Genomic DNA, 19,498 nt, shown 5'->3' on the forward strand with positions numbered 1-19,498 from the left:
CTACTGCACAAGTTCCCTGGGAAAAAAGATAAAAAAGGAATCAGCCCCAACACCATCAGGGCACGCTGCCGTGTGTTTCTGCTTGGACTGCAGAGTGGCCGGGGGAGAACTGGGAACTGACCCCACCGAGTGAGCCCACGAGCCAAACTTCTCTTCCAAAACTCAGGAGACTGTTGGCACATTCGTTTTGGGTTGCAAACTACTGGGGCAAAAGCTGGCTTTATTTCTGGGTTTAATTTCTGTTTCACTTTGGAGATGGTCTTAGCCAATTTTTCTTTGAACAAGGACTCCAAGAGAGCTACAATGTACCACACAAGTTAAGATGACGTCTGACTACCAGAAAACCTTTTGAGAGACCATCTAAATCTTTCACTCTTGTATTGCTGCCCAGGTGCTAAAAGCGCTGGGGCTTCTCTGACTCATATCGGAAGGTTGTTCTACCACCCAGGAGCCAGGAGATGTGGATCTCAGGACAAGCGGGCACTCAGAGAAGACCGTGGCCTGATATGCGAAGCTATCGCCAAGAATATACTTTGAGAGAGGCGGTCGTGGGAAGACACTTGGATTCTAGGCCATGAAGACCTGTACAGGTCACAAGCAACACCTTGAACTGGACACAGAAAAAAAGGGCAACTGATGCAATCAGTTTAACACTGGCATAACATGTGAATTATGATAACTCCAGCCAGTAAACAAAATGCCACTTTTTGCATTAGCACATCATGTTCAAGGGCAGCCCCACATAAAGCGGATTATAACAGTCCAACTATTGTCCAATATAATAGCTACCAATTACATTTTTATCCCACCCTTCCTCCAAAGGAGCTCTAGCCACTGCATATGGCTGTCTCTGCCTCCCTTTTATCTACCCAGCAACCCTGCAAAGTAGATTGGGCCAAGAGATAATGACCGGCTTAGGAGCACTCAATACGTTGCCCAGCAAGTGAGGATTTGAAAAAGGGTCTCTCCGGATGGCGTCTAGTGCTCTACTACATAATAATAACTGCACCTATATACCGCTCTTCTGGACAGATTAGTGCCTCACTCAGAGCGGTGAACAACTTAGTGTTATTATTATCCCCACAACGCAGCTGGGGAGCTGAAAGGAGTGGCTTACCCAAGGGCACCTACTGAGCTCATGGCAAGAGTGGGATTCAAACCAGTAGAGTGCCGATTCGCAGCCAAACCACTTAACCATTGTGCTACATGACACTGGTTTTCAAATGAAGGCCACATCTGCCTTTGGGAGAGGTCAGTTCAGCTTATCCTCATGTGTTTTAGTGCTCCTGAATTGCTCCCTTGCACTGCCACCATTCTGAACCCAACAGAGGATGGTGTATGTTGCTAGCATGAAAAGCAAAGAAATTAATGGGGGCAAGTGTGGATGGGGGCATTTGAGGAGAGGAAGGGGAGATAGAGGCAGGGTTGTGGGGGAAGCATGGGGACTCTGAAGCAGATGTGGATCGCCTGTTAAGGGACAAAGCAATGAACACAGGTTCTGTTTCACTGGCATGTTTGGGTCAGGTTTGAATTCTGTTAGGAGTTCTGCCTTCCAGTAAATGGATTGGGGGGGGGGGCTAAAAGCTAGCTCTAGGGGAGGAAACGACTAAGTGGGCACCTCTCCTCCTAATCCCCAGGGCTGGCGATCAAATGACTGCCTGGGAGAGCCGAGATGCCCTGCAGGGGCTTAGATCACTCCCACCATCAGCAGTAGAGTGGCATCACCAGCCAGTGCCAGCCACACATGCCCAGGAGGGGATGACTGTGCCTTGGTTAGGGCAGCAAGAGACCTGCAACTGGCCTGAGCATTCCTCTTCCAAACAGAATGATGGAACTGTGTAACCTGCCTTAAGTCCCAGCCAGAAAAGCATTCTATAAACAACAACATTCAATTTATATACAGGACAACTTCAGAACAACTTAACACCCACTCAGAGTGACTTACAAAGTGTGTTGTTGTTATCCTCATGACAATCTCCCTGTGAGGTGGGTGGGGCTGAGAGAGCTAGAAGCTGTGACTGACTCAAGGTCACCCAGCTGTCTTCAAGTGGAGGCGTGGGGAATCAAACCCGGTCCTCCATATTAGAGTCCTGCCACTCAACCACCACACCAAACTACCCACCAAATAGTTTCAGGGGGGTATCCGCATTGGTTGTCTGCCGTCGAAGAGCAAGATCTGAGTCCAATAGACCAACTCGATTTCCAAGGTATGAGCTTTTGCCTCGACAGCTCATGTCTGGAAATCGAGTAGGTCTTTAATGTTCTACTGGATCCGGATCTGAAGGGAGGGAGGGAAGGGAAGCTGCCCCTGTGCCAAATTCTGAATTGCCCGTTTTGTTTGTTTTCCCATTTATATTTAGAAAAGGGGGGTTGGGACACTATCCCCCCCCCCGCCCCCGCGCCCGGTCTCTGCGCTTGCAGACGCTCCACGCGAGGCTGAGTTTTCCCTGCACCTGCAAAGGCGCCGCTGCGAAAGATCCGGGAGCCCCGCGAGGGGCGGTCGGGGCACGGCGCCCCTTCCCAGCCCGCCGCCTGCCCCGCTCCCGGCCCGCTCCATTCCCGAACGCGGTGCTGCCCTCCGGACCCGCCCGCACGCCCGGGACGCCCGAGGGCGAGGGGTCCGGCGGAGCCGCCTGGCAGCCCCCCGGAGTCCGCGGCGCGCCCGCCCGCCCCCCGCAGGCGCCTCCGGCTCACCATCGCTGGGCGCCGCCTCTCCGCCGGAGGAGCTCCCGGACGGCCCGCGGGACCCGGAGGCGCGCCGGCCGCCAGCCCTGCGCTGAGCCGGCCCGAGAGCGCGCGGGGACTGGGCTGGCGGCGGCGGGACGGCGCCTCTCGCTCGCCGCCTTTGCCATCCCCTCGCAGCCGGGAAGGAGACGGGGAGGGGGGATTGCATAATGCTCCTCCGCCGAGGGAGGCCGATGGAATGGCAGCCAGGCCCGGCCGGCTCCCGGGGGACCCGCAGCGCCTCCTCGCCGCCTCTGGGCTGTTTCCCCCCGCGCGGGTGCGCGGCGCAAAGGCGCTCTCTTGGCGCTCGGCCGGCCCACCTCGGCAGCCCTTGGTCCCTGCCTGGCTTCAGCCCAAGACCCAATGGGGCCGGCGGGTTCCCGAGAGAACGCTCGAGCCCCTGAGCACGAGCAGAGTGCCTTCTGGCGTTGCCAGCTCCAAGTTGAGAAATTCCTGGAGCTTTGGGAGTGGAGCCTGAAGAGGGCGGGGTTAGGGAGGGAGGCCAGTTATAAGTCAAGCCTCTCCCATTATTTTCATTGGGCAATCCTGTCATTCCTTTTAGTACATCCCCAATTATAATGTCCTGCACTCTACCCCCAAAGCAGAACTTGGGGGTGATCGCTGAGGCCTGGAGATTAGTTGTAATTTCGGGGGAATGTCTGGCCAGCACCCCCATATGCCATCCACCCACTAACCAGGCTTCAGGTTGGTGTAAAGTGATTTAAGGGAGTAGGCAGCATCAATAAACATGGCTGGAAGGCTGAGTCAGTATACGCTGGTCAGAGGCTTGGCTTTGGGCTGGAGAGCCCTGGGTTCCTATTCCTATCCAGTGACAAAACTTGGGCCAATCCTTGTCTTGGCCGACCTACCTCGCAGGGGTGTTATGTGGTTCAATCAGGGTCCTCTTTGGATGGGTAGGATAAAAACACCTGTGGGGTTATTTCTTGCATTCAAATGGTTCCTTGTGTTTTGGCCAGTAGGTCCTATAAGCCTCTAGGAAAGGATTTTGGCTTTGTGCCAGTTGGGGAGGTGCTTGAAAGGCCTCTCTGGAAAATCAGAATGGTCATATTTAATACATTGATTGATTGATTGATTGATTGATTGATTGATTAAATTTGTATTCCGCTCTCCCCACAAGCAGGCTCAGAGCAGATCACAACAGTATAAAATATACAACAATAAAACTTGGCAGCGTAAATATAAAATCAGCAATTGACAGTACAGTGTGTAACCAAAAACAAAAAGGTCTCCCAATAAGCAAATTATCTGTGGATGTGTATATGTCTAGTGTTGCTATGTTTATACAGATGTGATTTATGAATGGGATGTATACTATTTATTAATTACAGACTGTTACTATTTATGAGCTATTGACTGTTGGTTATGCTTTGCACTTTGCACTTTGGCATTGTATTAACACATTGACTCCTGTTTCTCATTGTTAATTGCTTATTGGGAGACCTTTTTCTTTTTGGTTACCTCATACCTCCCTAGTGGGCTTCCTTGTTGTTAGCACAGTGTGTAAGACAGACCTGCACATATCGCACTACCCATTTTGCCTAAACAAATCCACGGGCAGTGTGGCTGGTTTGAGATGGATACCCATCTATAACCCCTGCAATAGCAGCTGATTGCTGAGACTGAAACTTGTCCCTTGTACTTCCCTCTGCCCCTCCTTTAGCATCAATCATGCTGTCCCAGGCTGGCCTTCTCTTCTGGAGCCTCAACATCTGGGCACCCTGGAGTAATTTGACCACCCACCAACCAAGCAGCCCTCAGCTGCTGGAATAAAGACAGGAAAGGTGGCTGGGTGATCCGATGCCTCAACAAAAGAGAGATACAGCCTGCTCCTAAAACGTTGCTGGGTTCCCCCACTGGACCCTAAGTGCAAGGCTGCATTTCCATTCTGGGATTCTTTCAGACAGCTCATCCCCACATTCCCCCACCATAAAAAACTGTCCCTAATAGGTCAGGACAGCTGCAATGAAAAACAGGCTGTTGAGTAGTATGGAGAGCAGAGGGATTTGCCCACCTCCTCCATCATACTAGAGCTCAGGGCTGCGTGTTGCAAAGCAGATGCATCACCAGATGGATCATTAGTGTGTAGAATTCACCGCTATAAAATGCTGGGACAGCCACTAGCTTTACAAGGGGATTTGGCTTGGAGAATATCTGTCAATAGCAGTTTGTCATGATATCCAGTGAAACATTCATAATAAGTGCATACTTCTGAATGGCGTTGCAGGGGGAAGAGAAACATCAGGGAAAGGCTGTGTATATGGAGCTATCTGGTGGGCTCCTGTGAAAAATGCTCCCCTAGATGGACACACACAAGAACCTGCCTTCCGCTCAATCAAACCACCAGTCTATCAAGGTCAGTACTGTTTACTCAGACAGGCAGCTGCTCTCCAGGGGTCTTTCTTATCACTTACCGCCTGGTCCTTTGTAAGGAGAGATGCCAGGGATCAATCCTGGGTCCTTCTGCAAGCAAAGCAGAGGGTCTTCCAGGGAGCCACAGCCCCTCCCCAAACTGTTGGTTTAATCTAGCCTGATGTACTGCTGTTAAGATGCATTAGTAAATGTTAGAGCGAGTGTAAAACAACGCTGCGGAATAAACGCTGAGCTGATTAGAGAGGCAAAAGCTTTATTTGAGGAAGTTACATACTTGAGGGAAAGAGAGAGATAGAGACCCTAGCTATCTGACTACATCTTGCAGAGAGAGAGAAGAAATGTGGCAGGAGAGAATGAAGCAGGATATTGCCCTGGTTAATAGGAGACAAGACAAGGAAATGACCCCCAGGAAACAAGAGAGGTGCTATTCTCACTGTCCTAACTAAGTGATCCTTGCTGCCCCCTGCATGGTAGGCTCTTCTTCCTTCTTGCTGCTGCAGTACACCAGACATTGCTATTTCTAACAGTAAATTCCCCTTTGGGAGACTCCAGGAGCTGGAGGGAAGAATCTCTGCTGTTTCTGCCCTCACAGCAGCACCAGCAAAAGGAGAAGTCACAGAAGCCCTGCCCCACATAATTTCCGGTGGGTAGTTGTGTTGGTCTGTAGTAGAAGAGCAAGAGTCGGGTCCAGTAGCAATTTAAAGACCAACTAGATTTCCTGAAAGGAGCTTTGACTAAAAAGCTCATGCCCTGGAAATCTAGTTGGCCCTTAAAGGTACTACTGGACTCACATCTTGATTTTCTGCCCCACATAGAATATGGCTTGTTTCCTCAATGGGGGTCTGCTCCTGTAATACTGAGCAGCTGCAGTTTAACTCAAAGCATTTCCACCCTTTGAGGCTTCCTATGGTGGAGGAGGGGATGGGGCAGACCCCTCCCTTTGGGAAATCCTCCAGTGTATAATGAGACAGCCTGTGAACAAGAGCAGGTGGTTCAGGTTTTTCTGATGATTATTATTATTTATTATAATAATTATATTTATTCAGCTTCGAAGGATGTTGTTGGGAACATTCCCAGAGACTCTGGAACAGATCATTTAGATTCTTACATGAGTTATTGAGGTACATATACGATAAAAGAATGCTAAGAAGCCATAGACAGGGCTTTATATCCCCCAGCCAAACAAAGCTTCCAGGATCAGTCCCAGAACCTCTTTCCAGTGCCAAAGCTCAGCCCCAAACTCACACACTGATCATTTATTAATTTATAGTCCACTTTTCTCACAAAGACAAGGCAGATTACACAGTGTAATCTAGGACATCCAAAAAACAATACAGAAGGGTTTGGATTACAGAAATTTAAAAACAAGCAGAAATATGATACAGCTGAAAAACAATGCTGAAACAAAATATCAGCAATTTGTAAGCCACTGACATATTAAACAACCCAGAAACTACCCAGTAGGAGCTTATTTGCCGCAATAGGCAGTACAAAGTAGTATAGTCTACAGTCTCTGTCCGTTTACCAGAGCATCTCTCCAAACCATTTCCTTACAGAACAGCTCGATTACCTGTGTTAAAAAGCCCTCCTGAATAATTCACTTTTGCATATTTTTCAGAAAGCCAGGAGACTGGGAACTTCCCTGACCTCTTTATACAGGCCATTCCGTAAGTTGGGGGCCACTACAGACAGGGCTTTTCTTCAGGGGGAATACAAGGGAACGGAGTTCTGGCACCTCTTGAAAATAGCCGGCAATAGTGTTTGAAAATAATATGATTTCAAAGAATCCCGTGTGTTTCTTCCTCATTTCCCTCTTGATTGTTCCGCCACTTTTCCCAGAAAAAAAACCCCTGGCTATACAGAATACATGTATACAGGCAGGTGTTGGTTTTGCCCTGCAGGGACAGCAAATACAGAAGGCCCTGTCAAGATGAGTGAAGCTGCCATGGTGGACCACAGGGAGAGAAGCAGTCCCATAGATATGAGGGGCCAAGGCCATGAAGGGCTTTGTATGTGATAGCCAAAACTTTGAATTGAGCCTCGTAACTGATGGGAAGCAAATGAAGTGACTGCAGACTGGGAGTTCCACCTAGCTCCTGATAATATCTGAGCTCCAGCATTCTGCACCAACTGGAGTCTCTGAGTTGACTTCAAGGGAAGACCTACGTAGAGTGCATTACAATAATCTACTCTTAATTTTACCAAGGCATGGATCCAGAAGACCAGATTGGCTGTGCCAAGGTAGGGAGCTGTCTCCCGGGTCATACTGAGTTTGAAGAAGGCATTTTTTGCAGCTTCATTAACTTGATGTATTGTCGAAGGCTTTCACGGCCGGAGAACGATGGTTGTTGTGGGTTTTCCGGGCTGTATTGCCGTGGTCTTGGCATTGTAGTTCCTGACGTTTCGCCAGCAGCTGTGGCTGGCATCTTCAGAGGTGTAGCACCACTGAGAGATCTCTGTCTTTCGGTGCTACACCTCTGAAGATGCCAGCCACAGCTGCTGGCGAAACGTCAGGAACTACAATGCCAAGACCACGGCAATACAGCCCGGAAATCCCACAACCACCATCCTTCATTAACTTGCTTCTCTAGCAGCAGAACTGGATCCAATATAACTACTAGGCTCTTAGCAAAATCTGCAGGACAACTGAACCCCATTGAAAGCAGGGACCACAGCTGGCTACAGCATCACCAGGAGATTTATATAACAAGAGATAAAGCTGGGTGTCATCTGCATACTGATGACATCCAATTCCACAGCTATGAGTTATATCTCCTAAAGGCTTTACAGAGAAGTTGAATAATATGGGGGATAAGACTGCAGCTTGTGAGCCCTGCAAAATAATTCCTATACTGAAGGTAGCTGGTCTCCGATGGCAATCCTTTGAGTCTGTTCCACGAGGAATGATTTAAATCAGTCCAAGGCACATTCCCTGCTACCTACTTCCCTGCATCTGACAAGCTGTGGTTCTCGGAAGCTTATGCTACAATTTATTTATTTTATTTTCCAGATTTATTACAGTCAAATGACCAGCAAGAAAAAGATCACATATACAAACCATAGTTCCTATCTACATAAAAAGAAAGAGCAGTGCATTTTTGCACACATGCCCTCTTTGGTGCTATGTGGCATGCTAGAATACAGAACATAGTTACTGTCTCTGCCCCATATATGTCCCCAGCCATGGAGCCCATATGACACCCTGTTTCATGGCTTCCTTTCAGAGGGGTTCAGGCCCCATTGTTTGTTCTGAAACCTAACTTGGGCCCCTGGAAGATGGATCGCTCATATTTTCTAGGAACACAATGCCTTTGTACTGCAGGCAGCCTGCCTTTTTGACATGCAGCATATCTTTAACTGCCATCATAAGCCCTTAAAACTGCTCAGATTAGGAAGCAGGATTTCTGTCTTGTGTGTGTGACTCCCAATTTGCCTGAGTCCTGGCATCTCTGCTTCTCTAGATGAAAGTATGTCTTTAACTAAGGGACACAGTCCTGGAAGACAGTCTGAATGATTAACTATGGAACTCTCAATTCCAGTCTTCACCTTCCCACTCTGTAAGCAAAGTCATTGTCTCATCAGAGGAGTTCAGGGGCTGGTGAAACTGGTAGCCCAAACTGTCATCATCCACAGCTTGTCTGTACTTTGGGCTGATCATGTTGTTTCAGGAACTTAGCATCCTTCTCTGGGTTTCCAGGTGAACAATTGAAATCTCAGGATGAAGAATCAGGCTGTTTTCTGCTTAGCTTGATGAGGCAAGATTCCATTATTGCCTGGATTCCCAGATCCATTTGATGCCAGGCACAGCCAAACCCTGACCTGCTTGGTGCTGGTACTGCCTCCATCTGGTACCACCAGGTTACACCCAGTCTAGAAGATACTGCACCTTCTCTCCATGATCCCTCCCCCTGAATCTCTGGTTCTGAGCCCTGAGAGATATGGCAACTCTATCCGTGTTGGCACATGTGTGTAGGTCAGCACCAAAATGCAGTCTGCACGGGACACAACTAATGCCAAGACTCAAGTTTTCCTGCACCATATTATTTCTGCTTCTCTTGGGATCACATTTGACTGCCTGGGTCCATGAAGCAAACCCAGGAAATTCACCCAGTTGGGTAGAAGGATGGGTGGAAGGCTGGGTTTGGCTGGAGGGCCACAAGTTGGTCAAGCCCACCCTAAGAGGACAATTGTTTGCTTTCCATGTTTTGACACTGAAATAGTGAACTGGGCACACAGAAAGCTTCCATAAAGATATACCCTAACTCAATGAGGCATTATGCTCCTTTTTAAAATAATTTTTTATTTCTAAATTTTCAAGATAACAATAACATAACAATAACATAACGGTAAACAGATTCCAAACATTCTTAACTAGATAAATAAATCAAATAAAGGACATATTTACTGGTCATTAACGATCAATAAAGCCAAATACCTACATATTTCTTAGGTACAGTATAATCCTCAATAGAGTGCTCTGTAATATAGTTTAGAAAGGGAAGCCACCTCTCCATAAAGAATTATTCATAGTTGGGGTTCTCAGAAGAAGCTATTTACTCGGTTATTTTGTCAGAGATTAAAAGGTCCCAAACCGTTGATATCCATTGTTTGATAGTGGGTATGCAGTCGCTTTTCCACTTTTGAGCTATAGTTGTCTTAGCTGCTGCTATCATTAATGAGACTAAATCTATCCTATAGGTGGGTACTGTGGTTCCGTGCCATAAATTCTGGTTTACGACATATTGTATGGCCAATATTTTTTCTATAGTGTTAATAACTGATTCCCAATAAATCTGAATCTTTGAGTTGTATCAAAGGGGCCATAGCATCGAAATCGCAGGAGGTCATAGCCCCTCTCTGTACTGCCTTGGTCAGGCCACACCTGGAGTATTGTGTGCAGTTCTGGAGGCCTCACTTCAAAAAGGATGTGGCCAAAATCGAGAGGGTGCAGAGGAGAGCGACGAGGATGATCATGGGTCTGGAGACTGAGCCCTACGAGGAAAGGCTGAGGGCCTTGGGAATGTTGAGTTTGGAGAAGAGGAGGTTGTGGGGGGACATGATTGCTCTCTTTAAATATTTGAAAGGCTGTCATTTGGAGGAGGGCAAAGAGCTGTTCCAGTTGGCAGCAGAGGGTAGGACACGAAGCGATGGGCTAAAACTACATGCACAAAGGTACCGGCTGGATATTAGGAAAAACTTTTTCACGGTCAGAGTAGTTCAAAAATGGAATCAGCTGCCTAGGGAGGTGGTGAGCTCCCCCTTACTGGCAGTTTTCAAGAAGAGGCTGGATGAATATTTGTCAGAGATGCTTTAGGCTGATCCTGCACTGGGCAGGGGGTTGGACTAGATGGTCTGTAAGGCCCCTTCCAACTCTATGATTCTATGATACTCCCTAGCTGCACTAGAAGCTCTTACTGCTACTGACAACAGATGGGGAAATGTGAATAAATTTAGAGGTTTAGAGACTTCCTAATTATCGCCAAGATTGACAGGGTTTGGGCTGTATTGATACAGTTTGGGGAACATACAAAAAATCTGATTTACAGAATTCTCAGGTTGGAAAACCCTAGAAGAATTACAGAGTTGAAATTTTCTTGACTGCAAAAGGGCAGCTTACTGTGTCCAGATTGCCAAATAATAACATCTGACAAGCTGGCTTCAGAGCCCTTGTTTACAGCTTCCTTCCCTGGTTTGGCTCAAGTGATGGAGATATAAACACTTCCCCCCCCCCCCGCCATGTTCTTGCTCGTCTCACCTCCTCCTTGTCCTGTTTGCCAGCACATTCAGCACTGTGCCAGGTCACGAGGCGCCAGGGGAACATAGCCACAGTCTGGTGTCCTTTTTCAGGCAAGCCAAAGTTCTTTCCCTGGCTATGCTGACTCCAGACACATCTGAAGAGCAGATATAATGTAAAATATTGTTTACTAAAAAAATCAAATCAAATCTCAAAACAGATTTAGATCTGCAGACCTGTCTTGCAAAACCCGGGGATCTGGTTTGCCACATCAGTGGTGCAGTGAACAATCCTGAACAAAGCAAGTTGCAGAAGCAGGGAGAACAGAACAGCAGGTTGTGGGAATCTCTTCACACCACACACAAAGCAATCAAACTGTGTGTGTTGAGGGGGGCTGTAATGGTAGAATTTGCAAAGGTAGCCAGGAAGATGTGAGAAAATGGGGCGAACTATGTATCAGCGTGTCTTCTTCCCCTTTAACATCCTTTCATTACACTTTGTTTGTGGGAGGGGACCTGTGCAGGGGGAGCCAGGAACACAACTCTTACCATATGACACAGTCTGCACCAAAAGGAGTTTCCTTTTCATACATTGTAACAGTCTTTGACAGAGGAAGGGTGGATTTCCAGCAACAATCAGGAATGTATCTGTGCCACACCCTGCACTGACCGTGGCCACGTGCATTACACTCCTGTTGCACGAACCCAGGAATCTCGGCTTTCTTGCTCTAGCTTAGCACTTTCTTCCACCCATGGGTTGTCACCCTTCGGTGGGTTACACAGACCCATCTGTTGGGCTGCAAGCTGCCCTGGAGTTGTCAGTTTTGGGGGGACTGACTTTTGAAAGGGCTTGGCTGTTAGCTGCATGTTTACAGAAAGCAAAGGGCCTACCAAGTAATCAGCATGATCAGTATTTATTTTGTTTTTATTTGTGTTATTTATAGTCCATTTTTCTCAAGGCAGATTATACCGTATGAGTGAGTACAGCGCAATTTCAGAGACATTTCAATAAACATGTATATTCGTGCAAACTTGTAAATGTTTGAAACCAGCAGAAATGCAATACAGAGCTGAAGAAATGCTGAAACGGAGCAGAAGCAATTCTAAGGCTGCTGTATTAAACCATATAGGAACCTTGCAATAGGGATCAGACTTATAGCTAGAGTAGTAGAGTCTGTGGTCTATCATACTTAGAGCAATAATAGTAAAGTCTATGGTTCCTCTCTGTCCCTTTACTGATGGATTTCTTTGAGACCACTTCCTTATAATACAGCCCTCCTATCTGAGTAAAAAAGACCTCTTGTATAATTCAGTTTTGCATAGTTTGCAGAAAGCCAGGAGTCTGGCACCCTTGGAGAATGATAGAGTCAGTTGGTTTATGGAATGCTCTAAAGATTTTAAGAGTGAGAGCATCCCTTGAGTCTTGGTATCAGCCTGGAATTTAAGGCTCCTTGGGGCAGTAAAGGGGTTTGCACCTTGGCTTCCTCTTCCATTCTTGAATAGAATCCTAGATCCTTAGGGGCAATCTACATGATATGCCCAGCACATGACAGGTCACAGATGCATGACTGGACTCACAGGCAGAGATGTACATTGGGGGGGACGCACCTTAAAAAGCACTTGTTTGCTTGGTGCTACAAGGGAGCATGAGGGGAGCTTCTTTTCTTCCCCCTCACTTTTGCAAGTGGAAAGGGTGCGGGGAGGACATCTGGAGCCAAAGAGGCTAAACATCTCCTTTCTGCTGGCAAAAGCAGCAGGGGAGGGAAACCAGAAGCTTATTCTCCCCCCTCGCAGCACTCCCTCACAGCATTGAATGAACCAGTGCTTCTCAAAATGAGTTTCCCCAATCATCCCAATGTATGACTGACTGCAAGTCTAGTTGCACACCTGTGACCTGACATGTGACAGTCATATCATGTACTTTGGTCCTTAGTTTACTATGCAGATGGGAGAGCAGGAAAGTGCCTGAAGATGTTTGGAGTATTATTGGCAGAAAACTGAGGCTCTGTCTAATGTAGCATGCAACTGAATACATGAGGGAAAGCCTATGAGGTGTCAGTAATAACAGCAAACAAACTGCACTCTTCCACTACTGTTGCATGTTGAATCATGCCCACCACAAATATTTTCAACTAGAAAGAAAGCCCATTGTGGGGAAAAATACAACGGGCTCTAGAAAGGGGAGAGCGAGCAGGCAGGCATTCCCTCCTCCTCCGTCGCTGATCCCAGCCAGTGAAGGAGGCGGGGGGGGGGGGGCGGGCATTGCCACCTGCTCCACACCTGATCTCAGCAACAGGAAGGGGTGGTGGCTTTGCTACCTGCTGCACATCTGATACAGGCCAGGTAAAGGGGGGCAGGCATTGCCACCTGCTCCACTCCTGATCCCAGTCAGGTGACGGGAAAACAGGCATTGCCTTCTGCTCTGCACCTGATTACGGCTGGGTGAAGGGGGGCAGGCACTGCTGCCTGCTCCAAGCCTGATTCTAGCTAGGTGAAGGGGGGTGGGTGGGCATTGCCATCTGTTCTCTGCTGGGTGATCCTCGCCTGACCCTGATAGGTGAAGGAAGGTGGTGGGCTTTGCTAGGTGCTCTGCTCCTGATCCCAACTAGGTGAAGGGGGAGCAGGCATTGCCACCTTCTCTGCTCCTGATTCTGGCAGGTTGAAGGGGGGGCGGAGATTGCTACCTGCTTGGCGCCTGATTCCAAAAGGGTGAAGAAGGGGTGGACATTGCCACCTGCTTAGTGCCTTATTCCAGTAGGTTGAAGGGGGCGGGCATTGCTATTTGCTCCACTTCTTGTCTTGGCTGAGTGGAGGGAAGAAGAAAATTTCCTCCTGCTCAGTGCCTGATCCCATCCAGGTGAAGGGGGTGGGCATTGCCATCTGCTTTGCTCCTGAACCCACCTGGGTGAAGGGGGGTGGGCATCGCCACCTGCTCTGCTCCTAATACCAGCTGGGTTAAGGTGGGGGTGGGCATTGTAACCTGCTCGGATCCTAATGCCAGTTGTGATAAGGAGGGGTGGGCATTGCCACCTGCTTCACTCCCAATACCAGCTGGGTTAAGGTGGGGGGTAGGCATTGCCACCTGTTCTGCTCCAAATACCAGCTGAGTTAAGGTGGGGGGTAAGCATTGCCACTTGCTCCACTCCTAATACCAACTGGGTTAAGGCAGGGGTGGGCATTGCCACTTGCTCTGCTCCTAATACCAGCTGGATTAATGCACAGGTGGGCATTGCCACCTACTCTGCTCCTGATCCCAGCTGGTTTAAGGGGGTGTGGATTGCCACCTGCTCTACTCCTAATACCACCTGGGTTAAGGCGGGAGGTGGGCATTGCCACCTGCTCCGCTCCTAATGTCAGTTGTGATAAGGTGGAGGTGGGCATTGCCACATGCTTCTCTCCTAATACCAGCTGGGGTAAGGTGTGGGGGGTAGGCATTGCCACCAGTTCCGCTCCATTGCCACCTGTTACACGCATATTTGCTGTGTTAAGGTGACAGATGGGTATTGTCACCTGCTTCACTCCTAATAACAGCTGAGTTAAGCCGGGGGGGGTAGGAATTGCCACTTGCTCCCTCCTAATACCAGCTGGATTAAAGTGGGGGTGGCCATTGCCACCTGCTCCGCTCCTAATACTGGCTGGGTTAAGGCGGAGCGTGTGCATATCTACCTGCTATGCTCCTGTTCCCAGCTGGGTGAAGGCGGGGAGGGCATTGTCAGCTTCTTGGCTCCTAATGTCAGCTGGGTTAAAATGGTGAGCCAGCATTGCCACTTGCTGCACTCCTAATAAGAAAACCAAAACAGATAGGTAAAACCAAACATCATCAGCTGGGTTAAGGTGGGGGGTGGGCATGCCACCTGCTCCGCACCTAATACCAGCTGGGTTAAGGAGCGGGGAAAGCATTGCCACCTGCTCTGCTCCTGTTCCCTGCCTGGGCTTCCCACCTTGCCTGGGCTTTCCTCTGTGGCAGCGCCCTCTGGTGGTGCACCAGGGTATAAAGTGAGTTGTCTGAAACACGCTTACTCAATTATATAGTAAGATAATGTGGCAGTTCTTAACTCCAAAGACCATTCACTTGGACATCTTTACATGATTCTTTGTGTGTAGAAACATTCCAATCTGCTCTAATTTGGATTAGCAGAAGTGTCTGAAGTACTGTGTGGTCCTTTTTTATGGATAGCTTCGACTGGATATCCCTGCACAATGCTGATAGGTTCCTGGGTGTTGTGAAGAACACAACAAGCGGCTTTGATCCTTGCTCGCCCTGGTTATTATAAACGTTGCGGGATACAGTGAAAGAGCCATTAATGAAAATGATAAATGCATCCCATACAGAAGTCTTCAAGAGTATGCATCTGTTTCGTAGAAAAAAGGCTTTTCCCGCCATTTCTTTGAGGAAATGAAGTGAAGCAGAATGGCTTAAGGAAGATTTCCATTGGCAGACTCTTTACTGTTGCTGCTGTTGTTGGTCACCATTTTATTGGCCTTTAAGGTTTGAAAATGAATTGTTGTTCAAGTGATTTGTTAGGCCTTTTTGAAGGGAGAAAGTAAAAATATAAAAGGGTAAAGGACATCTTGCCTCCTGTCTCCTGAGATGTGAGAATCCATTAATGATAGGATACAGGAGAGCTAAAAATATTAAAGAATCTCTTGTACAGTTGATAACACACAGCAAAGAACAAATCCCATTGGGCACATTAAATGGAGACATTGTAGGGTTTGTATCCTAGTATCTGAGGGACAAGAATTCCACTCTGATTGTAGGTTTTCTGCAAAAAGAAAAATTTAAAAAAAGTTTTTTTTTCTGAACTAGGACACTTTATGGACTATGATCTACCTATATACAATGGATTTTTGAATGTTGGTTACTTTAACTTTCTGACTTTGGCCCTACATGTGAAGGGTGGATTCTTTGAGTGTACATCATCAAGACTAATTTTGACTGTAACTTTTGAATGCTCTTGACTTTGATTATGAATGAATGAATTTCTTGTATATGGCCATAGGCCTTCACAATCCAAAACCATTAAAAGCAAAAAAATACAAGAATACAGATATAATTACATACATATAAATAAAATGACTATAAAATGCATTTTACCTAAAATGTAAAAGTTAACAACATTAAAACCAAATAATTTCTAGCAGCTTATAAGACAATCTATATCAGATGTTTACTCTCCTGGTTGCCACATTTGCCCTTATTTTCCTAGCAGCCAGGGCATAAAGGGCCATCCTTTTCGAAATAAAAGGGTCTGTATCTGAAAGTATAAAATTTAGTATATCAAAATCAGATAGAAGATGGAGACCAGATAAAATATTCGTGAGAAATTTTCTCCTTGGTTCATGGTATAGGGGACAGTGTAAAACATGGTGTGGTGAATCTTCAACTGAGGTTCCACAGATACATACCTGCTGATCGATGGGGTTTTTTTTTGGAATCGCCCTAGTAGCATCTCAGTTGGCATAGACTGGAAGTGTAATGATGTAAATGGTACCCTGAGCTTATAGACTGTGATGTCAGTCAGATAACGTGCTCTAGTATGGTCTTTTTTGAAGGTTTTATACCATGGAGCAAATTTTGTTTTACTGATTAAAAATTTATCAATTAGGGCATCCTCTTTGTAAACCCATTCCCATTCCCTTGCTTCCCGAAGGCTAGAGTGATTCATCTGGGATGGTATATCGAGATGCAATGCCATTAAGGAAGGCCGACCAGGTTTCATCCTTATTTTGCAGCTGGTGTTAGCTCAGGTAACTCAAATTACTGAAGGAACCAGGGTCTGTTAGTTGGTATTTTTTCTGCAGTTTGAGAATTGCTAAATGTGCACGTGCTCTGATTGAAGGGAGACCAAGTTCTGCCCTTAGCAAAGCCGCTGGTGTCCCTTTTGGTAGAGCTAGAACATGACACATGAAAAAAAATTTGAATTATTTCCAAATTGCTAAGTGTTGGTTCCTTCCATCCCCAGATCTCAATTCCATAGAGTAAATGAGTAATGACCTTGGAAACAAAAAGCTTTATGGCCGGTGCTATCAAGAAACCACCCTTAGAATAGTAAAATCTCATTATTGCTCCTATTGTCTTGAGCACTGAGGCTTTTATAAGCTTTATATGGGCATCCCATTTCAGGGTCTCACTAAAAGTTAGACCTAGATACTTATAGGTCCTACACTGTTCAATTGAGGTGTCTTGTATACTCCAATGATACTTTTTTGGTCTCTTACTAAATACCATTGTTTTGGTTTTTGTGTAATTGTTAGTTGTTCCTCTTTACAGTATTCACCCAGATGGTCTAACAGTCTCTTTAATCCAAGCCTAGTTAAAGAAATTAGGACCATATTGTCAGCGTATAACAGTACTGACACTTTCTGGTGGGCTTTGGTTATGTATGTATCATTCTGGTTTCTTGCACATGTCCTTTTTCAGCATATTATGAGAACGATGATATAAATACCTTTAGAAGCTGTGGGTTGGATTTAATTATCTATGTGTATCAAGAGAGTATTTGAACCAGAATTTGTTGGTGTATTGTGGTTACACTGTCAGTGACTATATCATCATGGGGGGTTCCTGTTTCTGTTGATCTCTCTTTTAAGGCCACCAAGAAGATTCTTTATGGAACACAAACTGGTTCAGAGGCACCCCCTGCCCCCTGGAAAAGGCCTCTTGTCCTTTCTGCTCATTCCCCTGCTCGCCACTCCTGCCATGTGTGCTTGAGGCATGCAGCTAACCTTCCCCGGACAACTCTTCCATGCTCCCATTCTGTCTCCTGGCCTGTCCCCCTAAGAAAGCTCACCTCTTGCTGCTAGAGGTGCACTAGACCACAAGTGCGGCATGGCAAATTGGACAGGCAAAGCAAGGAAGTGTGCAACAACAACAAAGAGGTTCCTCCGGGAACAAGCACGCAAACCAACAAGGAAAACCCCACCCATCAGAGAAATAGCTTGTGAACAAAAATATGATAATGGATCGTGTATACTTATATTTATAAAGTGACAAGTTCATATGGTGAATAAATATGTCTTACATATAAATACCTGTCAGGCTATGGATGACAGGCTATGGCAGATAGAACCCTGTACCATTGCAGCAAGAATCCAGGCTTTTGGTTAAATGGTTTTATTCAGAAATCAGATCATTTCCACAGATATGTCCATAGGATTACTCAGAAGCAAGGTTGGCAACTAAGCAGTAAAAACAGGTTGACAGGAATTGTGACATGTGTGAAAATCTTTCTTCTTAAGGAACACAATTGCTCCTTTCCCTCTCCCACCAGCAAACATAACTTTTGGGCACGAACCAGTCCTGAGAACTTCTCGCGTATTTTAACTATCAAGACTAGACACTGAGAAAGTAGGAGATTAAAGTTGAAACACAGTAATTCATGGGAGTGAGCAGTGTATAAGGTCAGAAGCACTGAGAGTTCCAAAGCCATTTGATAAGGCACCTGCAGCTTCAGTGAAAGCAAAGCCTGTGAAAGCAAAGTAGTTATGGCATTGGCAATATGACATTAAGGCACAGCATTAAACCCTGGTTCAGAATAACAGGTCAGCATCAATTAATGGCATGGATGGGGTACAGACATGACAATACCAATGAAATCCTATATATAAATAGCAACTACGACTATATATATATATATATATATATATATATATATATATATATATATATATATATATATATATATATATATATATATCTGTATGTATGTATGTATATCATCCTCCAATGTATCCAATAAACACAATATCTACAATAAATACAGTAAGTATCAAAAATATGAAAACACATTCATGGGTGAATATAAATGGCCATGAATATGTTTTCATATTTTTGATACTTATTCTAGGCCACAGAGATCAGTTCCCCTGGAAAAAATGGCTGCTTTGGAGGGTGGACTGTATGGCATTATACCTTGTTGAGGGCTCTCTCCTCCCCAAACTCCGCCCTCTCCAGGCTCTACCTCTAAAATCTGCAGGAATTTCCCATCTTGGTGTTGGCAACCCCAGCCTTGACCCTCACTGTCAGATATGCCTCCAGCATATCTGCCATGCGTTATGAATTTCTTGCTGCTGTGTGTAGTGTACCTCTGAGAACATGCAGAGGGAACCTGTTTTGCTGACCTGTTGCTAGCTGCTTATCTTTCAGGTGTTTTGGTTACCACTTCCTGGCCGGTCTGAGAACGTGGCCTTGAAGTTCCAGCCGAGACCGCACCAACCTCCTAAGAGACTGAGCAGAGCTCATCCTTTCCCTCCTCCCTCTCTCTCCTGGCTCCTTGACTCAGTCATATAATTAACCTTGCTTTGCTACCTTGCATCACTTCAGCCAATGATCCTGTCTGACTATCTTGATACTGGTATTTCTCTTCAATAACTTTAACTCATACACCTGAGTGATGCTTGGGGCTTTTCCTGGCAAGACCTGACACTCACCTGTGATGGAACCAAACATCATTTTGTGTGTTTACCAACTTCAAGGTGAAGATTGACATTCTCCCAGAATTACAGGTGAGCTCTGGACAACAGAGATTATACCCAGAGGAGGTGGCAGCTTTGGAAAGTGGACTCGATGGAATCCTATGCCCACTGAGCATCATTCCCAGGCAACGCCCTCAAATCTCAAGGAATCTCCTAAGCCAGAGAAGCAGAA

General features: G+C 46.4%; 1 protein-coding gene across 3 annotated transcripts in view; it reads right to left on the reverse strand.

Moving 5' to 3' along the window:
• The window catches only part of PODNL1 (podocan like 1), a 35,661-nt gene extending 32,509 nt beyond the window's left edge, over positions 1–3,152 (reverse strand). For all 3 annotated transcript variants that reach the window (XM_055003141.1, XM_055003142.1, XM_055003140.1), the window contains exon 1: positions 2,695–3,152. In XM_055003141.1, the coding sequence (XP_054859116.1) occupies positions 2,695–2,697 (3 nt within the window). In that variant the 5' untranslated portion in view covers positions 2,698–3,152. The remainder of the gene's footprint in view (positions 1–2,694) is intronic.
• Between the last annotated feature and the right edge of the window lie 16,346 nt (positions 3,153–19,498).

The sequence above is a fragment of the Eublepharis macularius genome, chromosome 19 (genome assembly GCF_028583425.1).
Source record: "Eublepharis macularius isolate TG4126 chromosome 19, MPM_Emac_v1.0, whole genome shotgun sequence".
Classification (NCBI taxonomy): domain Eukaryota; kingdom Metazoa; phylum Chordata; class Lepidosauria; order Squamata; family Eublepharidae; genus Eublepharis; species Eublepharis macularius.